Raw genomic sequence first — 27,045 nt, 5'->3', positions numbered from 1 at the left:
TTAAAAAAAAAAATTCCTTCTGTTGTATTGTCAGCTTATGCATTCATTTGTATACCTCTTAATCACAGTATCATAAATTCACATTCTCCATCTCTGTGAATCCTACTTGTAATACCACCTTTAAAAGCCATAGTTCTTCATACTGTGACCACGACTTTTTTTAAGCTGTGAGAAACTTTTACTTCTTATTATACTCCTCTCAAATTCTTCAGACTCTTCACTTTATAAGGATAATTACAGGAATCCATTAAATGGTTTATCCTTGACAGTGAAACTAAATCCTAGTGTTTTACCTTGAACTTCACAGTTTCTGCTACCTTCAAACCAAATCAACACGACATAGTATTTCAAGAAAACAACATTTTTCACCTCTTTTCAACAAGGAGGTTATTCTTTTCTTGTCCAGTTACCCACGTGATTGCTAAATGTTTACAGCCTCATCTAAAAAAAAATAAATTTGATCTTTCAGCTTGTATGTCACCCAAAATGATGCAGCACTCATTTGCCTACTTGTACTTGGCAGTGAGTGGCCTCATCACCATCTGCCATTGCACTTGGCTACTCAAGAAAGAACCTAGTACTCTGACCAGAAGATTATGTGCTTAGGTATAGACAATAGAATATATTTGTTGGATGAACTCTTTAGGCATGAATAATTGGATGTCTAAATCTATAATTAAATGTAGTCTGGCTTATATCGTAGAACCAAAATTTTGGAGAAGAAACTATAATTCTGAATGTTATTTCTTGCATGGCATAATAAAAATGCCTGATTTTTTTGGTGTTGATTACTCCAAAGTTTTCAAGACAGTAAGAGAGAAGATTTCCTAGCACTTTTGAAAAGTGGGATCTAGTTGATATTTTTAGTTTGGCAATGAGCCACTGCTGTGAAATCACATACTTACAAGTAGCACTGCAGTTTTAAAAAAGTGTCAGATCTCTCCCAAAATAATTGCATTTGCTTTATATATTAAAAAAATTATTCATTTGCTATATCTCTCATAGTATTTTGTGTTTCATTAAAAATGACATCATAGATGCTCAAGTGGTAACACCGTTCCATGAATATGAAATTTGAGAAAACCACCAGGTACCGTGAAAATCAATATAAAGTTGTGATATTTGCCATTGCTGCTCTGCTATACAAAATGGGTCATTACATAAAAGCTCTCACTGCCTTGCTGTTGTAAAACCTGTTTAAAGTGGACAAAGTGTACCATTTTACTTTCAATCATATGCAGAATTTTATGACAAAGTAAGTGAAAGATGCGAGTTAGGGAGTAGACCTCAGTTGAATTGTTTCATAATACCCTGAGAAGGAAAATCAACTTAGCTGATGACCTTTAGAAGCTATAACGTCATGTTTCCTTTCTAAATCACATAATGTTGAATATTGTAAATGTTGCCAAGTACCATATATTAAAGTAAAAGAAATACAGATATGTCTACATTGTACTGCACTGCAGCAGAGAGATAACAGCTTAAATGAGTTCATTCTAGTACTGGGAACAGCTTAACTGTAGCAAAACATAGCAGTGTGCTTTCCTCTAGTTATTACTGTGCAGATGGTAGCATACACAGTCTTCTGGGAATTGTGGTGCCAGAAGATAACAGATACTTTCACATGACATTCACTAGAAAACTTTCAGTGGTATTTGGCTGTGGTTAGACATCCTCTTTCATTTGTTGCAGGAAAAATTAAGAACGTGACTGGTCTCTTTGCAGCTTAGCACTGACACTGTGCTAAAAATGACCACTGCTGCTAAACTGCTGTCAGAATAAATTGTGTTGGGACTTTGTTATCTGTTCTGGGCCAGGTCAGCTTTGTTACCCCCAAATACTAATTTCACTGTTTAAGCTAATCAGTCAGGCTGATTTTTTCGTGAAGGGGTCAATAGCAAACAGACATAGAGTGAAAACATTTTTCCTGTTGTGGTTAGCTTTTTTAGTATAGACCAAAGTATAAATAAAGTTGAACCATACTTGGATTTGGTTCCTCTGCCAACAGAGGCTTTGGTGTTGCAGTTATTCTTATGCCACATCCATGATGGATGGGTTTTACAGGTTAATTAAATCAAAATAATTAAGCTAAAAAAATCATTGTTTAGATTGGACATTTACAAAAATAATTTTTAACTTCACAGCATTTTTTGCTGCCAATGAGGATGAATTTAAATTCACCTTAAGGATATATGCAAACAAGACAAAAACATTTGGACCAATAAATTTGCACATTTCAAGAAAATTGAATAATTCTAAAAGATTATATATGACAAAAATTAGGTTTTTAATAGATGTGAATAAAAAAAATCTGTATGAGTTTTTCTTGAGGCCTTAATTAGAAGATTCTGTATAATGGATTAGGAAAATACTCTGGTTTTAGTTGTAAGCTGCCTCTGCAATCAGTAGTTTGAAAAGCTGTTGCACTCTCTTGAGTAACTGTGCAGCAGTGGAAATTGGAAGGATAAGAAGGATACATCAGTCTGTTCTTCCCTATCGTCTGGTACATGCTGTGTCCTGATCTCCTGATCTGCACAAGGTATTCATTCACTGTGTGCCCTTCACCACTATGTTCATCACATTTCCTACGTAGTATATTGATCACATTGTGGACCTTGACAATTGAGCTGGTATGTCACTTAATTCCATTGGCAGGGTACACTGTGTGGTTAAGGAAAGATGGACAGAGTATGTTCTACTATGCACAAATTGTAATGCGATTCTAATGTGGTATGAATTTCTTTCTATAAAATTAATGACAGTAGAAGCTACAGGGTGCTTTTGCTTGCCTACACATTGGCTTTATTTATTTTTGTTTATCCTAAGGAGTCATGTTTCCTGTTCACTGCACTGCAATGACAGAGCAATAACATTCCTCCAGATTTTGAAGAGATTGTCATGATTAATTTTTCAAATGGATTGATGTAAACATTCACATTTAAAATTAGTGAGAATTTTGGACATCTAATTGTGGTAGGTCTCCTAGGCAGTTAGGATACCTTGTACCACTAATAACTGACTGCCTTTTTGAGCATCTGTTTCACTGCAACTTGAGATCAAATATTTTGGTCAAGGAATTCTGTCAGGATACACACAGGACTATACGTCATGGTAGAGAGCTGACCTATTTTGCTTAACAAATCTGAACAGGTTCAATAAAAAAATCAGAAAAAGTTTGAGGATAATCAAGCTGTTATGCATAGCTATGGTGCATAGCTAACATAAGTATATAGTATGTGTGTTCTGTTAAAACTTTACCTTTAAAGTACAGAGATCTCTAAACTATTTTTACATCCTAGGCTAGTCTATACATATATTTCATTTTTTCCCCAAATTTAATAGATTGAGTCAAATGATGTTATCATGGCAGGTCATATGCTATCCTCACCCACACCGATATGATGTGAAATCAAGTGGCATGCAGTGGTGTACCAAAATTATTGTCTCACTAATTTTATTTTGACTTCCATATTCTGTATTTGAGCAGGGAGAATGATATATAGTCAAGAAGATAAAATCAATTTAGATTATCTCCTCTTAGGCTAAGGTTACCTACTGCCTCAATTGCTGGCATGTTATGATTTGTGGTCTGAACTGTTTAAAATCACAATAACTTAATACTTCTTCTGAGTACTCTAGGCAACTATACTAATTATTGATTTTTATCAAATGCCCTTTAGTTGATACTATAATTTTTAAAATATTATTTGGCCAAAGGACCACAGACTCTCAGTGAAAATGTGAGCAGAAAGCAATAGTTTGATAAACTTCAAAAAATGTAGGTCAATGTGAATTTGTAAAATGATACAGTTCTATGCAGAATTACTAAAATTTGTATATTACTGAAATCATCACTCAAAGACCTTTTTAAAAGTGCCAGAAACAATATTATATGTGTATTTTTAACCTTTATCCAAACAGCAGGAGCACTGTCAACCGAATTTGCATCTCATAGCAGGAACCAACACCACTGCCTACTGCATAATGAAGTATCAGAATAACAATAAGTTACCTTGTCAGATGAAATTTTTTAATTTTTGAACTACATAAAGCAAATAATTTTATTATTAATAATTCAGCCGCTACTTCACAGATTTGTTACAGAAGATCATTTTTAATTGTGTGTTTTGAGCGCATATGTTGGTAATCTTATGCCTATTTTCAATTACACAAAATATTCCCTATGACAAGGAACACATACTTTGTGTTAGCCAATAGATCCATGTTTTTAATAGAAGAATGCATCCTAAAATTGCACTAATAAACATTTATATTCTCCTGATTTGTTTAATAATTTTCAGATCATGATAAGACACTACATTTGTTAAAACATCCACATATTTCCTCTACAAAGGTATTCCATAAAAACCTGGGTGGGTAGAAAGTCTGATAGGACTAAGCTTATATGGGAAGCCAGGTTTGTAGGAAGATGCAGTAGATGCTGTTACTATACTGAGATAAACTTTAAGATAATGAAAAGCTTATGTGCTAAAATAATTACCTGCTTTTTCAGTTATAACAGTTTAATGAACAGTACTATTCCAGCTATGAGCCATGCAACAGACAGATCATTTATAAAAGTAGAACAAGATTATTAATTAACCTAAAACATGTTTTGCATTTACAGAACTCTTTTTCTCCCCCAGAAATTGTTTTGAGCTTTAAAAACGCAGGCCAAACAATTTTCCTGTATTCAACTATCCCACTTCACAATGAACCACGAAAAGTTTATCCTGAAACAAATTGATCCAAAATTCACCAAGTATCATGCATCATAGCTAATATTCATGATGTCATATAGATGATACCCATATATCCCAAGAAAAGATTACTCAATGAACCCACAATACCTATGAACAAAGAGAAGGCTGTCAGCAAGTGTATAAATTTAATCCACAAATCATTTAATTTCAACCAATTTTCAATTTACTTTAATGGAATTTGGATTTATTTTCTCTGGGAAGGCATACATGTAGCAGGTCACAAGCATGAAACTTCTCAATGAACACATTTCCATGTAAGCTATCTGGAACTCTAACTCCATTTGGAAGATTAGGTTTATGTCTTTAGCACCACTTACGCTTATACACATCATTCTGTATGGGAACAGTGAAACCCCCGCATAACATGTGTGCATAACATGTTAGAATTAATCTGCTAATGTGTGAAATAGTATATTCATATCCAACTGCTTTTAGATTCTTTTGTTGCTCCCTTTCAAATTCTTGAAAGTATGGTGAAAGAGATGAAAGCTCCAGGTTCAAATAGCTTTAAAAAAAATCTATATTTATACTAAAACATCAGTACTTTGCCCAAGCAATGTTTGGACTGCTACATACCCCTAATTTTGTACTGTGTCTCAGGATAGAATCACCTTGGGACCTATTATCCCTGAGACAGAACTGTCTGCGTGTTTGGTACAAATGTACAGGGCAGTATAATGCCTGATAGAGATATTTTAGCACAACTGACAAAATGTGTAGGCTGCAAAAGTATGTTGAAAATTGTTTGTAAATGCTTAAAAAAAATATCAAACTTTACATGGATTATGGTATAAATATTATTGAGGATGTGTGATAATCAGGAATGATCATGATGATTTGGATGATAGCACTTTCTAAAGAGATCATGAATTACATTGAACTTCAACAAGTATTTTAGACTTCATCTAATTTCATCAAGTAAAGATTATTAATCATTCAAAGCAATCTGGTAAATTCAGATTGATGACAATGGGAAACATTTTGCATCCCATTATCATTATTTCTGTAATACAAAACTATATTTTTGACATTATTTGTGGTTTTTTATCACCAGTTCTGTTCTAAATAAAAGCACTTCCATATACACTGTTTGGAAGAAGTACCTGAGTATATAAGAGCATGAATAGTCTGTAGTGATATGTTGATAGTCATTTCATCCATTATAGATAGATGTAGTAAAGCTGAATAGAGGGCTCTGTAATCAAGAAGAAATAGTATTAAATACATAAACCATGGATCATACATTCTGATATTGAAGGTAAAGTGGCATAAAATAAAAGAACAAAGTTGATACTATATGCATTGTCGATTTATTCATTTGTTTATGATTGATGGATATAGAACAAAGAGTTTCCAAGTAAAAATGCTTATGTACCTACATGCAGTGACTCTGAAATCTGTACCTTAAGGACAAAGAAAGGTCGCCAATCTCTCCAACTCCTAGTTCTTTGTCAAAAATGGACACAGTTAATGAGGTTTGTTTGGTACAGCACAAATTCTCAGACACAGATAGAGATCCTTTCAATGGAAACAAATTTGTTTGGCTTTACCAGGTTACTTAGCGATTAATAATAGCCTTGAGATGCAGGTCAGAAAGGTCATCGTCCCCGCTTGCCAACACAATCTAAAATGTGCAGCTAGTCCAGCTCTGCAGGCTTTGAGGCCCCGGAATGCTATGCATAAAGTAAAACAGGCTATTTTCCAACTTCTTTTTTCATATTAATAAGCAATTTTCAAGAGAAGGGTGGCAAAATGGGGGCCATGCCACTCTAAGTAATTCATTTATTTTGCAATTTAATCTTATGTTGGAAAAAAATTACACTGCTGCAAAAGCATAGCATGGTGATTTTTAAACGTCAGTGTGCTTCATAAGTAACCTTGTATGAAATATTGTATTAGCAGCCTTTAACAGTAAACTGCAACAAAAAATATTTTCAGAGATTGAAACATACCTGTACATTTTTTCCAATCTTTATTTCCTTCTCATTCTATTTTTCTTTTACAGTGGAAATAAAACGTGTTTAATTACTTAATATTTTAGTTGTTTTAATTGATAAAAACTACAAAGATAGCATGAAACAAATAAAAATTCTACACTGCAACTTGTACTTAAGAATGTGAATTCTTAGTTTTCATATTTATAAAGCAATTATTATTCTTTCATATATTTTGATGAACTAATTTAATGATAACTAAAATATCAAGAGTAAGTCGGAGCCACAATCTTAAAAACACTTTCACGAGCAGTATGGCTTTCCCATGGGATTATTCATATCAGCAAACTTATCCATGTGCATATTTTGACATGATTTGACCCATGTCCTCACAGTGTCTTATTTGTTACTCATTGAAACAACTGAGACTATAAATGTGGACCTCTCTAAACGATCTGTTTTGCAGGAATATTTGAATTATCTAGTTATGTGAATAATATTTTTTCTTTTTATCATAAACACACATGCTTAAAAAAATAAAGACTAGAATTTACTCACTTAATTAACATTTAAGCAATCTAAATGCTTGACTGAATATGCTTGGTGTCTTTGGCACACAGGTTAATTTGAACTAGCCATTTTGTAATAACAAAAATAACAAATGTTAATCAAACTAACCTTTTTTAACTGGGTCAAAAAAATTCCATAAACGTGCACTGTGCACAATATCATGGAATTTCATTCCTTATAGAACATTAATTCACTCTACTCTTTGCATAATTTATGGCAAGCCTGGCTTTATGAAAAAAAAAACTTTGGAGGAGGAAAACTCTGCCCATTTTCTGTTAAAGTTTTACTCTAAATATTCAGTTAAAATCATGAGTTTTCTCCATTCTTTGAAACCTGGTATTAGGTATAGTTCCTTATTTCTTGTATGATGAAAGAATTTTCTGCACAGGCAGTGGTTCATGAGGCAGTTACATTCCTGTTTCTTGTGGTGGCCTGTATGATTCCTATCAAACCAGAGCAGGAATGACCTATGCAAGAAGTCTAATGCCATGGAAACTCCTCTTAAGGACAATGTATGCATAAAAGGTTTACATCCAGTTTTTCTCTATGCCTACATTCTCAACCTTACAAAAGGCTCAAGGATCTAGGAGTGAATGTGATCTTTTATCCCATGTCTACTGTCCTCTCTCATTCCATAAGATCTCCCCTTTCTGCAGATCAGGAGGGGCTGCAAGGCACTAGCTGAGACATAAGTGAACAGCTTTTATTTTAAAACCATTTTTAGGAAAATCACTACATTATAATAGCTCCTGCTTAGAGATAATAAAACTAAAATGACACTCAAAGACAAATAAAAGGGCATATATGAATAGTATTTTATCAGGCTGTAAAAATACATAGGTTGACATATGCTTCAAAAGAATAAGCGATATGAACACATATACTGTTCATACTTTTGGTCACTTTAATCCTATTTCTTCATAGTTATATTTGTGTAGATCCTGCTGCTGTGGAATTGAATGAACTGTAAGTTTGCATTCCAGTGGTGTCAGTATATTGCTAATACATAATAGCTGTTGAGCTATGAAAGGGTTAAAGTAAAATAAAACATTAGCACATCTTTTATTGTTGTAATATAATAGCAGACTTATTTTATTACAGGAGTGAACTTCAAGAGTACGTAGAAATGAAGGAAAATGAAGAGAAAATGAAAGACCTAGAAAAGAAAGAAAAGGAAAAGAAATACCAAGCCCGAAAGATGCATTACCTCCTTAGCACTGAGCAGGTTGGTATACCTGTCCCTGACAGCTCATGCAAACCACTTGGGCCCCCAGCCTGACAGAGATAAACTAGCAGGCTGAATGGGACATGACTTGTTGAAAAGATATCACAAAGACACTACTTCGAGTTCAATTTAGTGCCTTTCTATAGGCAAGAGCAGGTACCATGACTATTCCGTGACAGTAGCCTCATAGAGGCAGCATCAGCACTGCTGGCAGAAAGAGTCCAAGTCAGCAGTTTGATCTGCCACTGTGATAACACAACATGAAGGGCATAACCTCGCTTTAAAAACTCATTTTGACTGGCTTATTGTTGTGTTGTTGCACTTGTCAAGAACTAACAAGTTATTAAGCTGAGAAGGGATTTCATTTTTTTCCCCTTTTTTAATTGACTTAATGCTTGGGTTGGTGCTGTGTTCTTCTTGTTTTTAGGATAGATTGTAAATGCAGGTTTTCAGCTAAAGCTTTTCCTAGAACTGCCTGAAACAGCTTATTTAGCATGATTATTTTCATTGAGAAATGCCTCATAAATTTTAAATATTTGCTGATTAATTTGTTTTGTATCGATAAAACTGGTATGTTTCTCTAAGCTTTTTTATGTAAGCTGCTTTACAGACAGGTGAATATGGCAGTAGATATATCATATGCAAAACTGATGTGATTGGTAAAGCTTGTGGGTCTGCTTTTTTTTAGTCACTTTTTGTGAACTTTAAAAAAAACCAAACCCAAAAGATTTTGTCTCCATAAATGTTTGGTGACTTGTTCTTCGTTTGAATATGGAATTAAAGTGAAATGTTAGTATGAACTAAATGCTTGCTTTTCATGGGTTGGTAATTATAATCTGTGTCTAAGAACTTTTAATCCTAAAAAATGCAGAAAAATGCCATGACAGCTAGTGACAAGATATTTAATCTTCCCCTCTGTTTGGGATATTTGTAATTTTATTTTGGAAAAAAAAAAAGCATAGTACAGTATTAGTAAAAAATAGCATAAAATATTTTCTGAGTGCCTTTTAGACAGAGGAGCTGGTTAATAACTGAAATTAGATCACTATAATGGATTTTTCTAGGTGTAGATCTAGGATATTAAGAATAATCTGCACAGTACTTTTATATTGGTTTAAACTGTAGAAAATCAGGACTTTTTGTTTTGAACAGAACAATTAATGTAAATAAATGCATAAACATTACGATGCTTACCTGGAGCACAAAAATTGTCAGGTTAGAGACATTGAGTGACCTGTGGTCCAAGATCTTATTAAACTTAGTTTACCTGATATCTGATTATACTGGCTTAGCAATCTGTAACATATTTTTAAGGAAAGGCAAGTAGTGCCTTATTTCAGCCATCCACTGGAAGACTGCTGGTAGAGGGCAGCAGTAACTATTATGTTCTGATGAATTTAGATTTCTAATTTTATAGAATTATAATTTAGTTAACAGTGTCTTGAAGAACAAAAATATGCTTGGTTTTGCTTCCTGAGATGGTTTGTTAATACTGGGACAGCCTACAGGATTTTTTCTTTATGATGGAACTGTGGTCCGAGAACCATCTTCTTTTGCAGGGAAATATTTCAAAACATAAATGAGTGTAAATCTATGCAAAACTTACAGACAACCTGAACAACAGCAAAGATATATTTGAAGTTAACTACTTACTTCAATCAAATCTATATTCCACACTTGCACGTAGTTGTAGAATTTAATATCTTGCAAAGATACAGGACAAATTATTTCAGTGCAGAATTTACTGGTTTGATTCTCTGTTTGACATTTTACTCTCTATATCCCTGGTCTTCTGATCTGACTACAGCTGTGTCTTGTTGTCTTCAAAGGATAGTTAATTGGATTAGGACCAATTCATGTCTCAGTAGAAACAGGCAGCAAAAGTTAACACTTTTGAGTGATTAAAGTAAGTTGATAAGCTGGACGAGTCATGTATCAACTAAAGCCCAGTTAAGTTACAGAGACCTGCTAGAGTTTGCTTCTCCTCCCCTTCCTGCCTTACAATGATGGAGCTGAGCCACCTTGTGCATCAAGGCTACAGATGTTCAGGCAGGTTATAGGGACAACATTGCAAAATCTGTATTTGCAATAATTGTTTCAAATATATTCTATAGTTTGGAATCTTTTTAGTTTAGTACAGGCAAAAAGGGAGAACAGGGTGTTTACGTACTGAAAGAAAATATTTAAGGAGTTGCTGCTCCTCAATTTTTGTAAAGAAAGGCATGTCAAATTTCATTCTCCACTCCCTACAAGCTGAAGCCCACAAACCCATCTCAGAAATGTTTATATATAATATATATATAATTATATACCTACATATATAGGTAGCTACATATATGTAGCACACTACAAGGTGTGCTCATTCCTAATTACTAACATTGTTTTACACTTCAAAAAGTAAAACTGAAGAATGCAGTATCATGAACGTACAGGGATGTCTACTATGTGCATAATAGCATGGGCTAGGACAAAGTCAACATTTTGTCTTTTTCATGAATGAACTTGCTATTAAAGGATTTATTTCTTTCATAAACTGTCACCTCTCTAAAGAAAAGCAGAGATGAAGAAATGGATATCAAACTCTGAATTAGAATGCATTATTTGTCATTACTGGTACCAGGTATATATACATAGCCTTATATAGACAGCTTGCTTTGATTCCTTTCCAAGCCAATCTGGAGCTATAACATGGGGCTGAACCCAAACTAATTAGCCCTGTTGAGAGCCACAGTATATTAGCTCAAGAATTAATGCAGTTACACAGCTCCTGGTCAGCTAAAAATATGAGAAGAATAAATGTGTGTATGCTTTAAACTCAGGAACAAAGAGTTTGATCTGCATACAAAATATTATATAGACATACATACAATTAAATTGTTTTGTCTGCAGTTACACACCTTTCTGGGGGGAAGTTGTGTGTCTTGAGTACCACTGCTAGGGAACTGACATTCGAGGAAATCACTGGATGATTAATAATATGTACTATTATACCATACTCTACAGCTTTCCTATATGTTTTGGAAACAGTTGATTGAGTGTATTTTGCCATGTAAACTTACACAAATATGACTATTTCCTATTGCTGCTTGTAGAAATACATTGCATTTAAACAAATATTACAGTCCACTGAAGAACTAAGCAGTTAGTTAGTACCTTAGAAGTTTAAATTCATATTAAATAATGTAATTATTGACTCTTTCTCTGAAAGTACAATATTATGTATCCCACCAATGCCAACCAAATAATGTCTGGAGAAATAGAGCATGAGCTCTAGAACTTCAGGGTTATTAAATATTAAGCTTTTAATCAACATGCTATATGCCAGTAGTATCAATAACTAGTCAAATAACATGAGTTTCTTGTGTTTAAAGGAAGCTTTTCCTGCATGATTCCTTTAATTTTAAAAACAAACAAACAAAAAACATTCTTACCACATGATAAGTTATGTTCTCTGCTCCACTTTATGTTTGCTTATTGCAAGAGATTCCAGTGTAAAACACAGCAAGAAATAAATCTGTTGGGCTTCCAAACTAAATTCCATTTTGAAATAAGATCTCTATATTTCAGATTTTAAAATTGTTATATAATGCAATTTTTTCCTTATCTGCTTTTCACCCTAGCAGTCTGATAAATTTTGACATCATGATGAACATGATAAAAATTACAGTACATATTTAACAATTCTTTGCCGTTGTTAAGAATATTTCTTATAATTTCTTATTGATAACGCTATTTTAAGTTGTTTTTATCTGTTTTATCATGAACTGCATTGTGATTTCTTATTGAGACATGAAATTTATAATAATTAAGTTTTTCTTATTAGTCCAGAATCACAGTATGCTATTTCCACTCAGTAGTAACAATCCTTTTTTTTTCAAGAGGTAATCAGTAGGTGAACTACTTATTAAAATGTGTTTTTCATTATAAACATGTTTACCTATGCAGATTATCCTTCTATGTCCCTGTAGTTCCCCTTTCTGTATGAACAACATTCACTATAATTGAATAGTTTCTTACTTCTGCTCTTTGTCATATTTTCCAAGCTGACATTTGTAGTAAGGACCATCTCTGCAAAGTGCTGACAAATGACCTTTGAAGTCAACGACAGACAGAGGCTCTGAACACGTTGGTGGCACTTTGTAGAAATGGGTACGAAGAGCCCACTTTTGTTGAAATATGTGGTTGTATGATTCCTGAGGTCATTGGTATTTCCAGCTTTTCAAGAACTTTTGCAGTTGGTCTTTGTCTTGCAATCATGATTAGAATTAGGCATATAACAACCTAAATCCAAAGATCCAGTATCGAGCAAGAATGCAGACCTTTATTGTTTTAAGTATGTGCTGACAGAGCAAGCAGCAATGCTGAGGTGATTCTGTGAGTGGGAGTGAGCGTGTCAGCTCTGCTAGACCTACTGCTGCTACCCAGGCAGAGCATCTGCAAGTCCACGGTGTGATGGGGAGCAGAAGCCAATGGTAACCAAAATAGAGAGCAGAAATGGTGGAGGGAGAAATATCGTGCATGTTTCATAAGGTATTGAGATCAGAAGAACAGTCTTATGGAAAGTCTTCAAAATGCCCCAGCTGAAAAAGACTTTTCCTACTACAGTTTCTCCTGTCACTGAGAAAAGGATTGGAGAATCAGCAGAGCAACATATCTTTTTCCTTTATGGTTGTTTCCTGTGTAGCAAACAGTACTGGGTGAGGTAAAAGAGAATTTTAATTCTCTTTTCTCCAATTTTCTACTGTTTATAAACAGATAAACCACAATTACCTTTTATCAGAGAAAGTGAATGTCCAGGAAGCCTAAGTTCTTTTGATCTGCAAAAGCTTGAGAGCTTTGTCTCACAATTACAAAACATATTTTTACATTGTTGATAATGAGATGTTATACATGCATCACTTGAAGCTTATCATTGCTGAGGCTGTTGGACTGAATCATGGCCTCATTTCTAAACCTGGAACTCCTGCTCTGTGATAAATCATGCCGAGAGTAGATGAGCTAATACTGGTCCTCTGTTTTCTGGGAGCTTCTGTTCTATCAGAATTTTTTACCTATTGAGACCTTAGAAAAATTAATCATGCCTGTTGTGTATGTATGCCTACTCTTGATTTTTGTATAGCCTCTTCTTTCTGTTGGACCCTGATTAATTAGAAGACCTGACTGAGTCAGATTTCTGACTCCCCTGACCCAGCATCCTATCTTTGACAGTGGCCAATAGCATGTGCCTAGGAATGAGGCAATGTAATTACTGCCAAGAATATTGTCTCATTTTCCACCAAACAGTAGTTGAAGGACTTGTAGCCCTGAATTAGGGCTTTTGAGTATAAATGAAGCAAAAACATGTCCCACTTTTTCATCTTTTGTTTCTAAGGTGAATTAATTTCATTTTGATTTTCTGTAGTTATTTTAAAACTCAAAATATCACTTGTATCAGTTGTATCTGTACTTATTTCATATTTGTCAGTGCCTAGAGTAAAATATTTTAAATTCAAATTCTATTCAATACTAAGGTATTCTTTTATTAAATTTTTCCTGTCAACAGAGGTGGCAATTCATAGACATTACACTGGTAGCCCTTGTCCCCTTTTCACATTACTGGAAATCAGGAGTTAATTCTGTTGAAGTTACTGCACTTAGATCAGCTTTAAATGTTTTAAGTGAGAAAGAAAAAAGGCCACAAAATCCGTCCTGGAGCAGGCTAATGAATATTCAGAAGACACAACTGATTAATATGCTTCTAACCTAATGTGCTGTCCTGTAAGAACTTGAAAAACAATTGGTCCAAAATGACACTGTCTGACATCCACTCTGTCTCTGGACAACTGGCAGTTTTATTCTTATAAAGGTGAGGACTCAGTGGATAAAGCCCTGGCCTTTGATCTTCAGATCCACAGTTTAAGAGACAAGGCAGCAAGTTTGGTCATTTGAGCTTAGTCCCAAGTGAACAGTCCACATCACAGAATGATTATACATAATTTGTTACTATTGGCAGAGTCTGTTCAGGAAAGGCCAAGGACTGAGCTAGCATGAAGAATGAATTAGCTCTTACCTTTTACATTTTATTTCCTCCCTCTTTACTGTTGTAATTTTATCATCCTGTCTCTAAAACATTCAAGGGATGAAATTATCATTCATTAGAAGTACTAATACTTCCTGAAGATGAACTAAAATAGTTAATTTTTTTTTTAATCTAGGTGCCCCAATCAATGAACAACCCCACCTCTCCATGGGTGTTTAATATCCACTCATCACTTCTCTGTCAAGAAGTCAGATGTTTCTGAGTACTTTCCAAAGCTTGTACAACAAAAAATCCCATTTAAATTAAAGAGGAGAGAGTGAGATTTCCTAGTTCTCTGTCAGGCTTGCAGTTACATTTAAATAGCATTAGTATGGGAAGCACTTCATGCTGCAGTGTTCTGTTTTTATAAAATATTAATTCCAAAGTTTTTACAATTTCCCTCAGATCCTTCTTACAGTACCTGTGACAGGTATGTTTGGTCAGCAAGCTTTCTTTGTGTATTCACGTCCACATCAGAAGCCAGATGTGTCAGTCTATTCACAGGTATTCACTATAGGAAAATCATTCAAATCTTGTGCCTCAGTTCACTTGGAAGGGATCTCAGTTCATGTTGCTTAATGTTTCTGTCAAAAAGAAGGACAAAGATAAACTTAGAAAAGAAGCCAGTAGCTGAGCTGTTTGTGATTCTGAAAGACATGGTACCTGAACAAAGGAAAATGTTTATGTCTAGAAGATTAGTTCTGCCAGGTCTAAATTCCAAAAATGACCTTTAAGTGATTTACATACACAATCAAAAATCTCTAGTTTTCTTAGAATCTGAGTCCAGCCCTTGCCCTTTGGGATTACTCATCCTGGGGACACTCTGACGTGTAATTCTGCTACTCAACACAGTTTCATGGTGATGTAAAAAAAAAAAGAGGACAAGTGCTGGAAGCCAAAATATACCTCTGCAATCTATCTGGTGCACCACCTGCCAATATAATTTAGTAACAAAGTTTATAACTTCCATAGAGTTCCAGTTTTGCTCATATTCCTTTCAATCAGCCTTTCTTTATCTCTAAGAAATGGTGGTTACCTCCCTAGAGAGGACAAGTACAGTAAAACCCAAAACTAAGATGATAAGCGTGGTGATCTTCATGCCCAGAAGAAGGTTGCTGTATAGGTAAGGAAGCAATGGGAGGAGGATGGGGAAGTGCTATCTGCTGACACCACAACCTACCTCCCATGAGAAATCAATGGCTATGCAGCATTTCAGATGTATTTCTTCCCGGTGTCAGTGTACAGAACTTCCTTCCCATTCACTGTTCTCTTAAGTCTCAGCATAGCACAAGTGGTAAGTGAAAGTGTTTCCAACAGAAATCAATAATTTCTCCCTTTGTCACACTTCACAGAAAACAAGATATTCACTTCCTATTTTTTAAAGATAGGGAGTGAATGAACTTTTAAGCTTTATCTGTGACAGTATTGCAAACTCTATTTTTCCTAAAAGCTGCTTGTTATAGAAGCATTTCAGTTTGTTTGATAACTGGTTAACTGTGCAAAGAAATGAGAGTTTACACTGAAAATTCATCTGTCATTAGAAAGAGCTTAACACACAATAGAACATAAAGTTTGAGTGCTGTTTTTTGATTGATCCTTTGCAAGCTCAGTTTTAAAGGCATATTCATGTAGACATGGCAATATTTCTCAGAACTTCTTCTAAATAGCTTGTTACTAGCCATGTCACTCACACTAAGCATGTTGTTATAGCATAGTGGCATCTCTGTATCTACCATGTATTATAACATTGAGCATCTCTGCATCTAGCATTAGTAGTTTAAAAATCCACTAGGTAGGAGATCCCTGCACTTAAACTGTCTTTTTCAGCATCTGAATTGCATAATCCCTATTTGTGTGGATTTTTTCTAGGCAACAAACTTCTTGCTCAATTCCTGTGGGTAGGATTAATGGCAGAGTTTAAAGGACAAGCTGTGTGATCTATCAAAAAGTGTACATGCTGAGATCTTAGGAAAACATGACCACATTTTGTGTATCACTGTCAATTGGGGTGGCGAAAGGGTTAGATTGCTGCAGGGTCAGAAAACTGGTAAAAGTGAGTTGTATATTGAATGCTGGCTTTGTGTGTGATATGATAAAAATATTTAAGAAAGAATCTGTATTGCAAGGAAATGACAATGCGGTACAATAGCAGCTAAATAGTTCACAGAGCCACATTCACGGACAGTGGAACTCCACTGACATTCTTGAAATTGTTACTGGTATAAATTTGATTGATGCATAGTAGTCCACCTGGTATTTATGTAAGTTTGATGTGAGGCATGGTTGGTCCTGCTCAGGTAATTTTTGAAACTATTGTATCAGGAGAAATGCATGCTAAGTAAGAGATAAGTGCATAAGAAGAGGGAGGTTAGGAATGGCATGGGCGAAGTCATGAAGATAAAATACCATACATGTCTCAACAGCAAACCTTCCTGTTGATTAAGAAGTGGCACTGATGGTATCCTAGCTTTAATGAGACTTCAAGATGAGTGATGTACACACCAATTCTTTTGTTTTTCAGCTCTTAGGCTGCTGAACAGTATAATGGTAAAGTTCTTTCATTAACTTGCACAGTTTATTCAATATTCAGTGCTTTTGTTTAGTATCTAATATATACTGTTAATTTGGGAGTTGTGTCTGTCCTGCAAGGGACATGATGAACACTATATCTCCCTCTATCCATTGTTTGCTTTGCTTTCAGTTTTTCTATTTCAACAATCTTTTAGTAAAATCTTCATCTCTGTGGGTTTTTTTTCTTTTTTATGTCACTCTTTTCTACTAATTTCTGACTGCCTTTACTAATCTAACACAGTTCTGTTCTCTCATTATTCTTTCCCATATACAATATGATGACCATTCATTAAACCTTCACCTCATTGTTTATTGGTCTCATTGCAGGCTGTTTTGTTAAACATACTGCCTCATTCTGAGTTTTTAGTCATTGCCTAATCCTATAGGTTTACTAGAACAAGTTGTTTAATAAATCTGTCAGAATATATGTCTGTGAGTGAATATTCACATGTAAGCACAATGAAACAGACATAAGGCATAATGAAAAGCAATGAAATGTGTTGTTTAGTTCCACATATGTATTTTTGAGGAGTGAATGAATTCTCTATTTAGCAGTTATTTTGTTGACAAAGGAAATTTCCATATGATTTCCATCTCTGTTATGAAGAGCTTCTCCTGTCTTCTGATATATTGTTGCAGGTAACTTCTGTTGTTACAAGTTCAAAGATATTAAATGGAATAATTATAAAGGTTTTTCTCAATTCAGTGAGAAAAGGAGTGCATCTCAAGTAGATTTTTTTTTTTGTACAAGGCTAATCTTTTCCATTATGACAATGACAGTGGATGGAATTTTAAAGATGTAAATAATATCACATATTTAAGTGTTTTAAGGCTCTGAAAACTTCTCAAATAAATAATTTTAGCCTCAAAATAGTCCTATGAAGGAAGGAAATACTGTCTGTGTTTTCATATGCAGTTATTGACATGCGGAAGAGTAAAATTACCTTCAGAGATTATTCTTTAGGTTAAGCTCTTTAATTCCCATTTATACCAGGTAGTTATAGAAACAGGTTGGTTTTTCAGAGATTCCTATAGTTTATATATGATCCCATACTCACCCCAGCACCTCTTAAAGAAAAAATTATAGCGGTAATGGAATTTCCCATTCCTGTTTTTAAAATAAAGCCATTAAGCAAGTTAAATTTTATTTTTCTAGTTGTTTTGAAATCAGAAGTCAAATGAGGAGACAGTAAGAGAGCCTTGAATGCACTGTTTCCTTTTTGTCTTCATCGTAAAAGTATTGTTTCCCATGCCTTCACTCACTCATTCAAGTTATTATCCCTGATCTAGTCAAGTCATCAAGAGCCTGCATAAGAATTAGATTTGACAGAGTAAGCCTCTGTCAGAGAGTGAATCAATGCAAGGTGGACACAATTTTGGGATGCCTCTGCATTTGCTGGGCTGATGTGTTTTGGATATTGTGCCACAATGACTCATGCATTAAACTAAGATTATGTTTCTCTTTTGTCTTGTTGCCTAAATACCCAAGCAATTGGTACCTATTCGGGAGACTCAATTACGGTTTTGTTTCCTGCAATTGAACTTAGTGCCTGTGCAGGTTTAGAGGTTGGTTTTATGGTCTGTGGCCAGGATACTGGACTGGAATGTTTTCCTAACACCTCATTGTATAGGCCATAAAGTTGCAGCCTGGTTTACTTATAAAAGTGCATTTAAAATGTGATTGCACTATTATTTTGATATCAAGCAAACATTTCGCAGATGAAAAGGACTGAACCAAGCTTTACAGTCTGAAGGCAGAATAACAATAATTAATGCTTCTATTACTCTGTTTAAACAGAATATATATTAAGCAGAAGACAGGTAATTAATCCCACTTGAAAGAATATACGCTACTCATCACTCATTTATGAATTCTTCAGTCCCTCCAGTAAAGTCGTGTCTCAAAGAAAGGTAAAATACCTTAGGTGCAATAACAGGCTAGCTCCTCTAGTTCTTATTTAGCTGAAATTCCAGAGAATATATTTTTTTAAGGATTACAGGATCAGGCCAAAGGAGTAGCATTAGCTCAGTGAGAATTGAATCTACATTTTTGAAGCTGGGTGACATTTTTCCTATTGTCAGGTAAGAAAGTTTTATCTCGAATTGGGATGTCAAATATCACTATGGTATTTTTCCAGTGTCTGAATAAACTTTACAATGTATTTCTTCATTGGTAATAAAGAAATGTGTTCACATTAGCTAAAATATTGTGGATTGTTCCTAGTAGAATACATTCTAATGTGGCTTAAATATTTTGATGTTTCAAAATTCAGTTCATGGTCATAGTTTTATTATACTTGTTGCTAGAACAGTATTTACAGATTTTTTTATAGATACTCTTTCCCCAGTAAATCCCATATTAAATATTATCCTTTTATTTTCACTAAATATGGAATATTCTGACAGCCTGTAAAAACCTAGCTATTTAGAAATTTAAAATTCCTTTTCTTTTATAGACATGATTGCAGCATTATATAAACTCTTATTTCCTTGTGAATCATTAATGTTTTAAGGTATTTCTTTTACCTCCTAGAGAAACTATATCTGGGGATTAACAAGATTGTTCACTGGAATTCATGTGGAAGCATAACTGCAGTAGCTGAGAAATGATCATGTTTCCTTTTAGTTCTCAGCAAGAGTAATTGAATGTTGAATATCTTACTAAACGCTGGACTGTGACAGTGTGTTAACACTCCGACTATCTCCTAACAGCAGGGCAATTATTTGCTGAGTGGGATTTTTATAAATCCCCTGGCAGTAGTATGTCCTGATAATTATGATGAAGTGCACTGGTCAGTGTTGATTCAGCAATCCCATCTCTAGCAAATATTTCATTCACAGCTCTCCTTCATGCTTTTACTTTTATGGCTTTTAAAGATCTCTTACCTCTCCTCTCGGCTTGCTTAGGTTTTCTTTTTATACAAAATACAATGGAGCAAAAAAGAATTTTCAAGTCTAGTCCCTATTTTGTTGAAGTCTTTTCCTTCTCATTTAACTCCTCATTAAAAGACCAGACTGAGAAACTGGGACTTTATTTAGGTTCTTACTGTGACAATCACTTTCACAGGCTTCCTACCTCAAAGCTGTTTTTTTCAAGAGTAAATGACTGTTACATGAAACATTTTTATTCGTTATATATGTTGGTTATTTCCTTCTTTCAGAGTTGATATGAAAAAGTAATTAAAATAGAGCATATCTTTATTATTGTTTAGTTAAATTACAGTAAAATATTTAAACGTATGAGAATACACTTTCTATTGACTTAATGCTTACAATTTATCTTCAGCTCAACTTTATCAATTTTTAATTTTGCATGTGTGTAATTATTTGCAGCATAGTAGCTATGCTGTATCTTAGAACATATTTTTTTGTGATTTTTTTATGTAGACTTTGAAAGCTCAGTCAAGAAATAAGAAAGAAGAATAAGAAATAACTAAGTCATAAATAAAATTGCAGAATCTAAACTATTCAGGTTTTATCATACCATTTGGGGTCACCTACCTTTTCTGAGAAACTGTCCAGGGTAAACAACACATCCTTGTCTTTCCCTTTCTGCCTGCACCTTTTTTCCTTTCTTCCTTCGTTCTTTCTATTTCTTTTGCTGCTGCCTAACTTTATAGTTTAGCTTTCAAGGCAACTCCATAATTTCTTTCTTGTATTCTGGAAAATAAAATTAATTTAGACAGAAAGTTAAGTCTTTCTCTCTGTATTGAAATGATAAACATGAAAAGACGAAAGTGGATATTCTGTGGCATGGAGTAAATACAGGATTAGAAGTGGAAGCAATACAGACTATAAAAAACCCTCAAATATTTTCTTTGCTAATGTTCATTAAAATAATATTTGTTTTCTTATGATTTTTTTCTTTCTTTATGTGTGACCATTGATTATAAAGATAAGAAAATGATTGGGAGGAAACTAAATGATAGAGTGTTAGAAATGCAAAATGATTCAAAATATTAATGTAATGCTAAGGATGACTGGGTAACAAATGGTACATTTGCCAGTATGCTTGACCTGACACAATTAATATTCCAGGTCATGCTTGGGTTTCCATGATGGAAGGTCTGAGGCAGAGAATTCTAGGGGAAAATATATCTATTGTATAACTCATTTCTCTCTCTCTTTTTTTTTTATTTTTTTTTTTATTTTCCCTGACGAGTCAGAAACATAGTCTTAAAAAAAATATATCTGTGCTTTCACACCTCATTTGCCATATTCACCACTGGGCCACCATTCACCAGAAGGGCCTGATGCAAGGAGGTCAGTAAGAAGCTATTAGCAGAGTCCCCTCCTGAGATTTCTTTGGTCTTATTGAGGTGGAAGTTAGCATGACAGTATTGCAAATAACTCACTTGTAAGTTTTTTAACAGTTAGCACAGATTTCCCCATAGTGTTTGTCACTTTTGAAAATTATTCCTGGAAATGAAATCCCAAAAGCTGTCTTTGACAGAGTCCTGAGTGTTGAAGAGCATGGTACAGAAAAATGTCATTCTCCCTGAGACAAGAGGTACTTTTTGTAATCTATGATAATATTTTGGAGGGTTACATATTTTCGTATGAACTAAAGGTGGGAAAAATATTGAAATCATAGTTTGAGGTAATATCTCAAGACAGATACTTTTCTACCATTGAAAAAGCAGTATTAAGTGCAATGGTTTTGTAGTTGAGAGAATATTGTATTAAAGTAGGGAAAAAATTAAGTAATGCTTTTCATACATTGCACTTGTCTCAAGAAGATATGCAAATGTATTAAGTACCAAAGGCTTTGATCCTCCAGATTCTTAGACTTCTGCAGACTACCAGCTCCCTGCAGAGGATAGAGTGAATAGGACATTCATCACCACACTGCACATGTGCAAGAAATTCCAAAATTAAGATTAAGATTTGCAGAGATATTTTAGTGGAAGCAATTTTTCCAGAGGTTAACATGAACTGGAAAGTAGAATCCGACTCCTCCTCTTGTCTCTCCTACCAAACTTTGCGAATTTTATATTTAGGCCTACCCTTGCCAAACCTTGGGGAATTTCGAGTAAATTAGTATTAATTTTATCTGCCTAGATACTAATTCTGCTGATTGCTCTGCTGTCTTGTTGAATACTTAAACATATAAAATTGAAATGTAAAATAATTAACAAGGATTGCTTGAAAAATTATTGTTTAAAGATGTGCTTCATAATCAATTTTGACCCATATCTTACAGTTGCAACTGTAGAAGAAGCAAGAAAGTTTCCAGCTGACCTCTCGAAACTCCAAATTCATTTTCATAGTTGATATACTATCTGTATGTATTTAATCTGAGAGTAGGTAAAAAAAGAGCAACAAAAGATGACTCTTTGTTAAGACACCTTTTCAGCAATAAGAAGTCAAAAGACACTGAATCAATGGATTTTGACATCTATTATAGCTAATTTTGGTTTCATTAAAAGTGCTAAAAGCCAATCCTATTACTGCATCTTGAGATATTCAGTAGCATTTCACAGTGTTTGAACCTTTTATGAACTATAGCTTTTTATTACTACCAAACATTTAATCAGAGGAACACAAAGTAGAATATACACAGTACCTCAATATAGATTGCAAAATGCAGTTTCAGAAAGCCACTATACTCATGAAGACATATACTAGCTCTCAGTGTGACTAAAAGAAGCAACATCATTTCCTGAGGCCCAGACAGTGCATCAGTTTAAAGTTATTGCATGTAATTCTTCAGAGGAAAAACATTTAAATTATTTAAGATGTTGTATTTTTCCACTTTGGAGAAACAAAACCAAAAATTAAACTTGAGCTATGTAGATTGAAATAATCTAGTATTTTTTTGGTTAAAAAAAATGAAAAGATTTCCTCCCCAATTTGCTCGTCAGCTTAAAAAGGCATATAAATTTTGGACAGATTCAGCCCTTGTCAGGATTTGCTACTGATCAACAAATCCACTCCTGCCAACTCCAGAGAGACGTTACCATGCCATAGTGGTTTGTTACAGATCACCCTGATTCTCATTTATGCACGAGATGTTTTTCTTCTGGATAATGTTTACATTTTCAGTGACATTATCAGAATGTAGGCAGATCCAATGGCCATGGTGGGACTAATGAGTGAAGGGATATAATGACCATGGCATAAAGGTGGTTTGTGTAACTTCAGCATGGGATCTAGTTTGTATGAATCTAATACATACTCTATTTGTATGGAGCTTGCATTGACTGTGGCATTTTATATTTGAGAGAACTTGTGTAACACGTATATAGTGTAAATGCATTCAATAATTGTAGGACAGTGCAATAAAGTCAAGACAACGTATGGAACTTGTATTTCTCTAGCACTTACAGATCACTAAGTATTCACAAGCAAAACCCAGTACTGGGCTGATAAGAAAATTGCAATTTGATTGTGTATGAAACACTGAAAAAATACTAACAGCATTAGGACGATCTGTAACTTTATGGGATGTTTATGAGTAAGAGCCAGACTTGCAGAACCAAAGATTAAGATGCAGCTGGACCTTACAGATCACACAGATGGACCTGGGATTTCACATTCACTCCAGTGATTCTGCTTGCCTGCTGTTTGAAGCATGGATCCCTGCCATTTTCATCTGGCATCCTGAAGAGCTGAATGAACAACCAGTGGTTTCTTGGCATACATACATATATGTTTCTACCACTTATCTCTATTCATGTCCTCTTTCCCATTATACATTTAGACCATTAGTATAATAGTTTATAGGGTTTGCACTAAGAGGGGAACATACAACAGAGGACCAAAATAAATTGCCATTGGAGCCAGATCACTCACAGAGCTGAAGAATATAGCCCATAAAACTTTGAATAGCCCAACAGTATTTTGGATAAACTACCATCTCTGAATATTCTAGTGCATTAAACACTATGTTTTATATATGCTGTATTTAACTGTTTTGACACAAGAAACTGGAACTTCCCAGTAGGATATATTAATGAAAAATGCATTAGAGCTAATTGGGAAGTGTTCAATCCTCTCAGCCTCAAGAGATTAATACTTTATGAGGAGGCTAACGCCCTAAATAGTTTTCTCATGGGTCCTCTGTAGCATTCCAAAGGAGCAATACAAGATTTTAAACATTTACTCTTTTCCTTAACTTTTCCTGCATCATGAAACTGATTTCTCTATTTTTATTCAATATTTCTTAGCAATTAGAATTAGGATAAAAGCAAAGGATAATATATTTTAACTGAGAAAATCTACTTAAAAGTCTTAAGAATACTCTGAGTATACTGTTGTAGAAAATATAATTATCCTTAAAGCAACTCATATCTTTAAATTAATTTTTGCCAGGTGTATTTTAAGCATATGTTATCTGTTTTATAGAAGATTTAGTGGCTTTGTGCAATATGGAATAGGAATTCTCATGTTTAACAGTTCATAATTAATTCAGTAAACTCACATATGTCTGTTTGGGAATTGTTTATGTACAACTGATAAAATGCCTACATTTATAGGAATGATTTTGGAACAGTCTGTCACATAATTTTGACTTGCCAGATATTCACAGATTGTTAATTACGTATATTACTAGATCAGAATTTGAAATGTGTGTTTTGTATTAGTCATTGTTATATTAGATCACAGTAGTGATTCAATTAATGATGTATCCTGAAAAAAATGAAATATCAAATTCAATGAAGAATGAATCTTTCAATTTAATTCACAATTCAGAAATTCTTGTGCTAAATTTTGGGGTTTTACAAGTTTTATGCTATTAAAACTAAACACATTTGAAGAGTTATAGGAATTTATTGTGGACATTTTGTTGGGGAAAAAAGTGAATATTGAGTTTTGATATTCCATAAATTTTCTTCTATTTCTCCTTAACTAATGACTGTTTTGCTTTTAAAAATGCTGCAGGTGCCACTGTCTATTTTTGTTCCTATTGTGTATTAGAATCTAAATAAGTTGAAGTCAAAGGTAACCCCATCTTCTGCTCAGATTGCAGGCATCTACAATTCGCCATTCAGAAAATCCCCAGACCCAATGGAACTGCTGCTACGGAATTCAAAGCCACTGAGCCACAGAAGGAAGCAAGTGAAGAGTCCCTTTGCCTATGAGCTCTGTGACTGGCCAACTTGTAAGAAGCCCCCAGCTTTCGTCACAGCACTGCCTCTGCCACCTATTGGCAGACAGAAACCTCAGGTAACATTTTTCAGTGTCTCTGAGGCAGCTTTTGTTCATATCTCTTATCATAGATTATCTCAAGTTAAATTGTCAGGTCCAAAAATCCCTTTTGTGGATTTGTTGTTTTTTGGGATTTTTTTTGTTATATATATATCTAGTGCTTGCATTTAGGATAAAAAGTCTTTGAACAGAGATTTGACTTAAAGAAATCTAGGTGATATTTAAAAACAGGAAAATGTGATTCCTTAGGTGTTGCTTTTGTCCTTTGGGGAAAAAAGTGTAATTTCTGATATTTCAAAGGTACGACCTCATATAATTGAGTATCAATTTTATGATTCATTAGAGTTAGAAATCATAATTTCCAATTTTAAATCATTAAAAAATAGGAGAAATGAAAGATAATTGGACAAATTAACCAGTTGTAATAAATTTTTCCTCAGTTTGCAGTTGTTTCCCATAAGAAGACTAAAAGAGGTGCTCTCAGTTCAAAATAGTTCCTGCTCTTTTTGTCCACTGTGTGTGTCAGCTTTAATTACAAAAATTTCTACATTTTGTTCTCCATCACAGCCAAGTTGCCCAGCTTGCATTCTTAACTGTCATGGTCTCAATTTTAATTTCTGTTGATGTCAGCATGTGTTGCAGATAGCTTTTTTTCCCTGTTCTATAAAGTAATGGACATCTCTGAGATAATGCATCAAAGTGAATGTCTCACAAGTTGGCAAAACAGCTTTTGTCACCTTATAATCAAAACCTGCTGGGAATGTGCCCAATATACACAGCAGACAAACTTTTGAAACCTTTATGCTCCTCAGGCAAGTAGCAACAAGACAAGAGGACATAGCTTCAAACAGCACCAGGGGAGGTTCAGGTGGGACATCAGGAAGAATTTTTTCACCGAAAGGGTGGTCAGGCATTGGAGTGGGCTGCCCAAGGAGGTGATGGAGTCACCATCCCTGGAAGTGCTCAAGAAATGAGTGGATGTGGGAATTAGTGTTATGGTTAAGTTGCTAAGGTGGTGTTCAGTCAAAGGTTGGACTCAATGATCTTGGAGGTCTTTTCCAACTTTTATGATTCTGTGATTCTAAGAAGTTGCAGGCCTGTGAGAATACCTCTGGAGAAGTAGAGGTGAGCTGCACAGAGATCCACACTGCTTATAACAGTAAGAATCAACTTCAGAGCAGTTCTCTACCTTTGTCCTTCCCTCATGTTCTCCCTACCTTGACTGCTTGAGCTTCTTCATAGAATGAACTTGTTGACTCATTTCAGAATCGAGACAAAGTGTGAGCCACTAAGCAGTTTGGGTGATCAGGGAGTTTGGAGCTGAGATAAATATGACATTATAGCTTTACCTTCTGGGACCAAAGGGGCTGTGACAGTCCTTGAGCAGGACGTGACTGAATGCATTGTCTCTCAGGACAGAGGGAAAGATTTTGCTTAGTGAGCATGGTACAGGAATCATACTTTTAGATAATTAAGTAACTCGAGAGTTTTCCATTGTTAAGGTGCTCTTGCAAAACTGCTTTACTGTGTACAAAGTATCTTACAAGCTTCTGTTCAGATTTGGAATATTTTACAGACCTTTCTAAGTTCAGACACACGCACAGCAGTCTTGCACAGATAGCCTTTTAGAACAAACCAGAAGAGTTCTGTTTATTTTCTGCACCTCAAAGAGGGAATTTACTATATAATACTTTAATCCTTTCAGCACCCTGGGATGTACACTGTGGGGTAAATTTTCAAAGCACAGCGCGTGGATTTAGCTGCGCGACTCTT

The 27,045-nt window shown here is 34.6% G+C and overlaps 1 protein-coding gene across 3 annotated transcripts in view; it reads left to right on the top strand.

Moving 5' to 3' along the window:
• Nucleotides 1-27,045, top strand: part of SPATA17 (spermatogenesis associated 17) — a 90,557-nt gene that overhangs the window by 29,611 nt on the left and 33,901 nt on the right. For all 3 annotated transcript variants that reach the window (XM_064648182.1, XM_064648183.1, XM_064648181.1), the window contains 2 exons: nt 8,369-8,492; nt 25,087-25,290. In XM_064648182.1, the coding sequence (XP_064504252.1) occupies nt 8,369-8,492; nt 25,087-25,290 (328 nt within the window). The remainder of the gene's footprint in view (nt 1-8,368; nt 8,493-25,086; nt 25,291-27,045) is intronic.

The sequence above is a fragment of the Pseudopipra pipra genome, chromosome 3, assembly GCF_036250125.1.
Source record: "Pseudopipra pipra isolate bDixPip1 chromosome 3, bDixPip1.hap1, whole genome shotgun sequence".
Taxonomy (NCBI): Eukaryota; Metazoa; Chordata; class Aves; order Passeriformes; family Pipridae; genus Pseudopipra; species Pseudopipra pipra.
The sequence above is the reverse complement of the archived record's forward strand: the minus strand, read 5'-3'. Positions and strand labels throughout refer to the sequence as shown.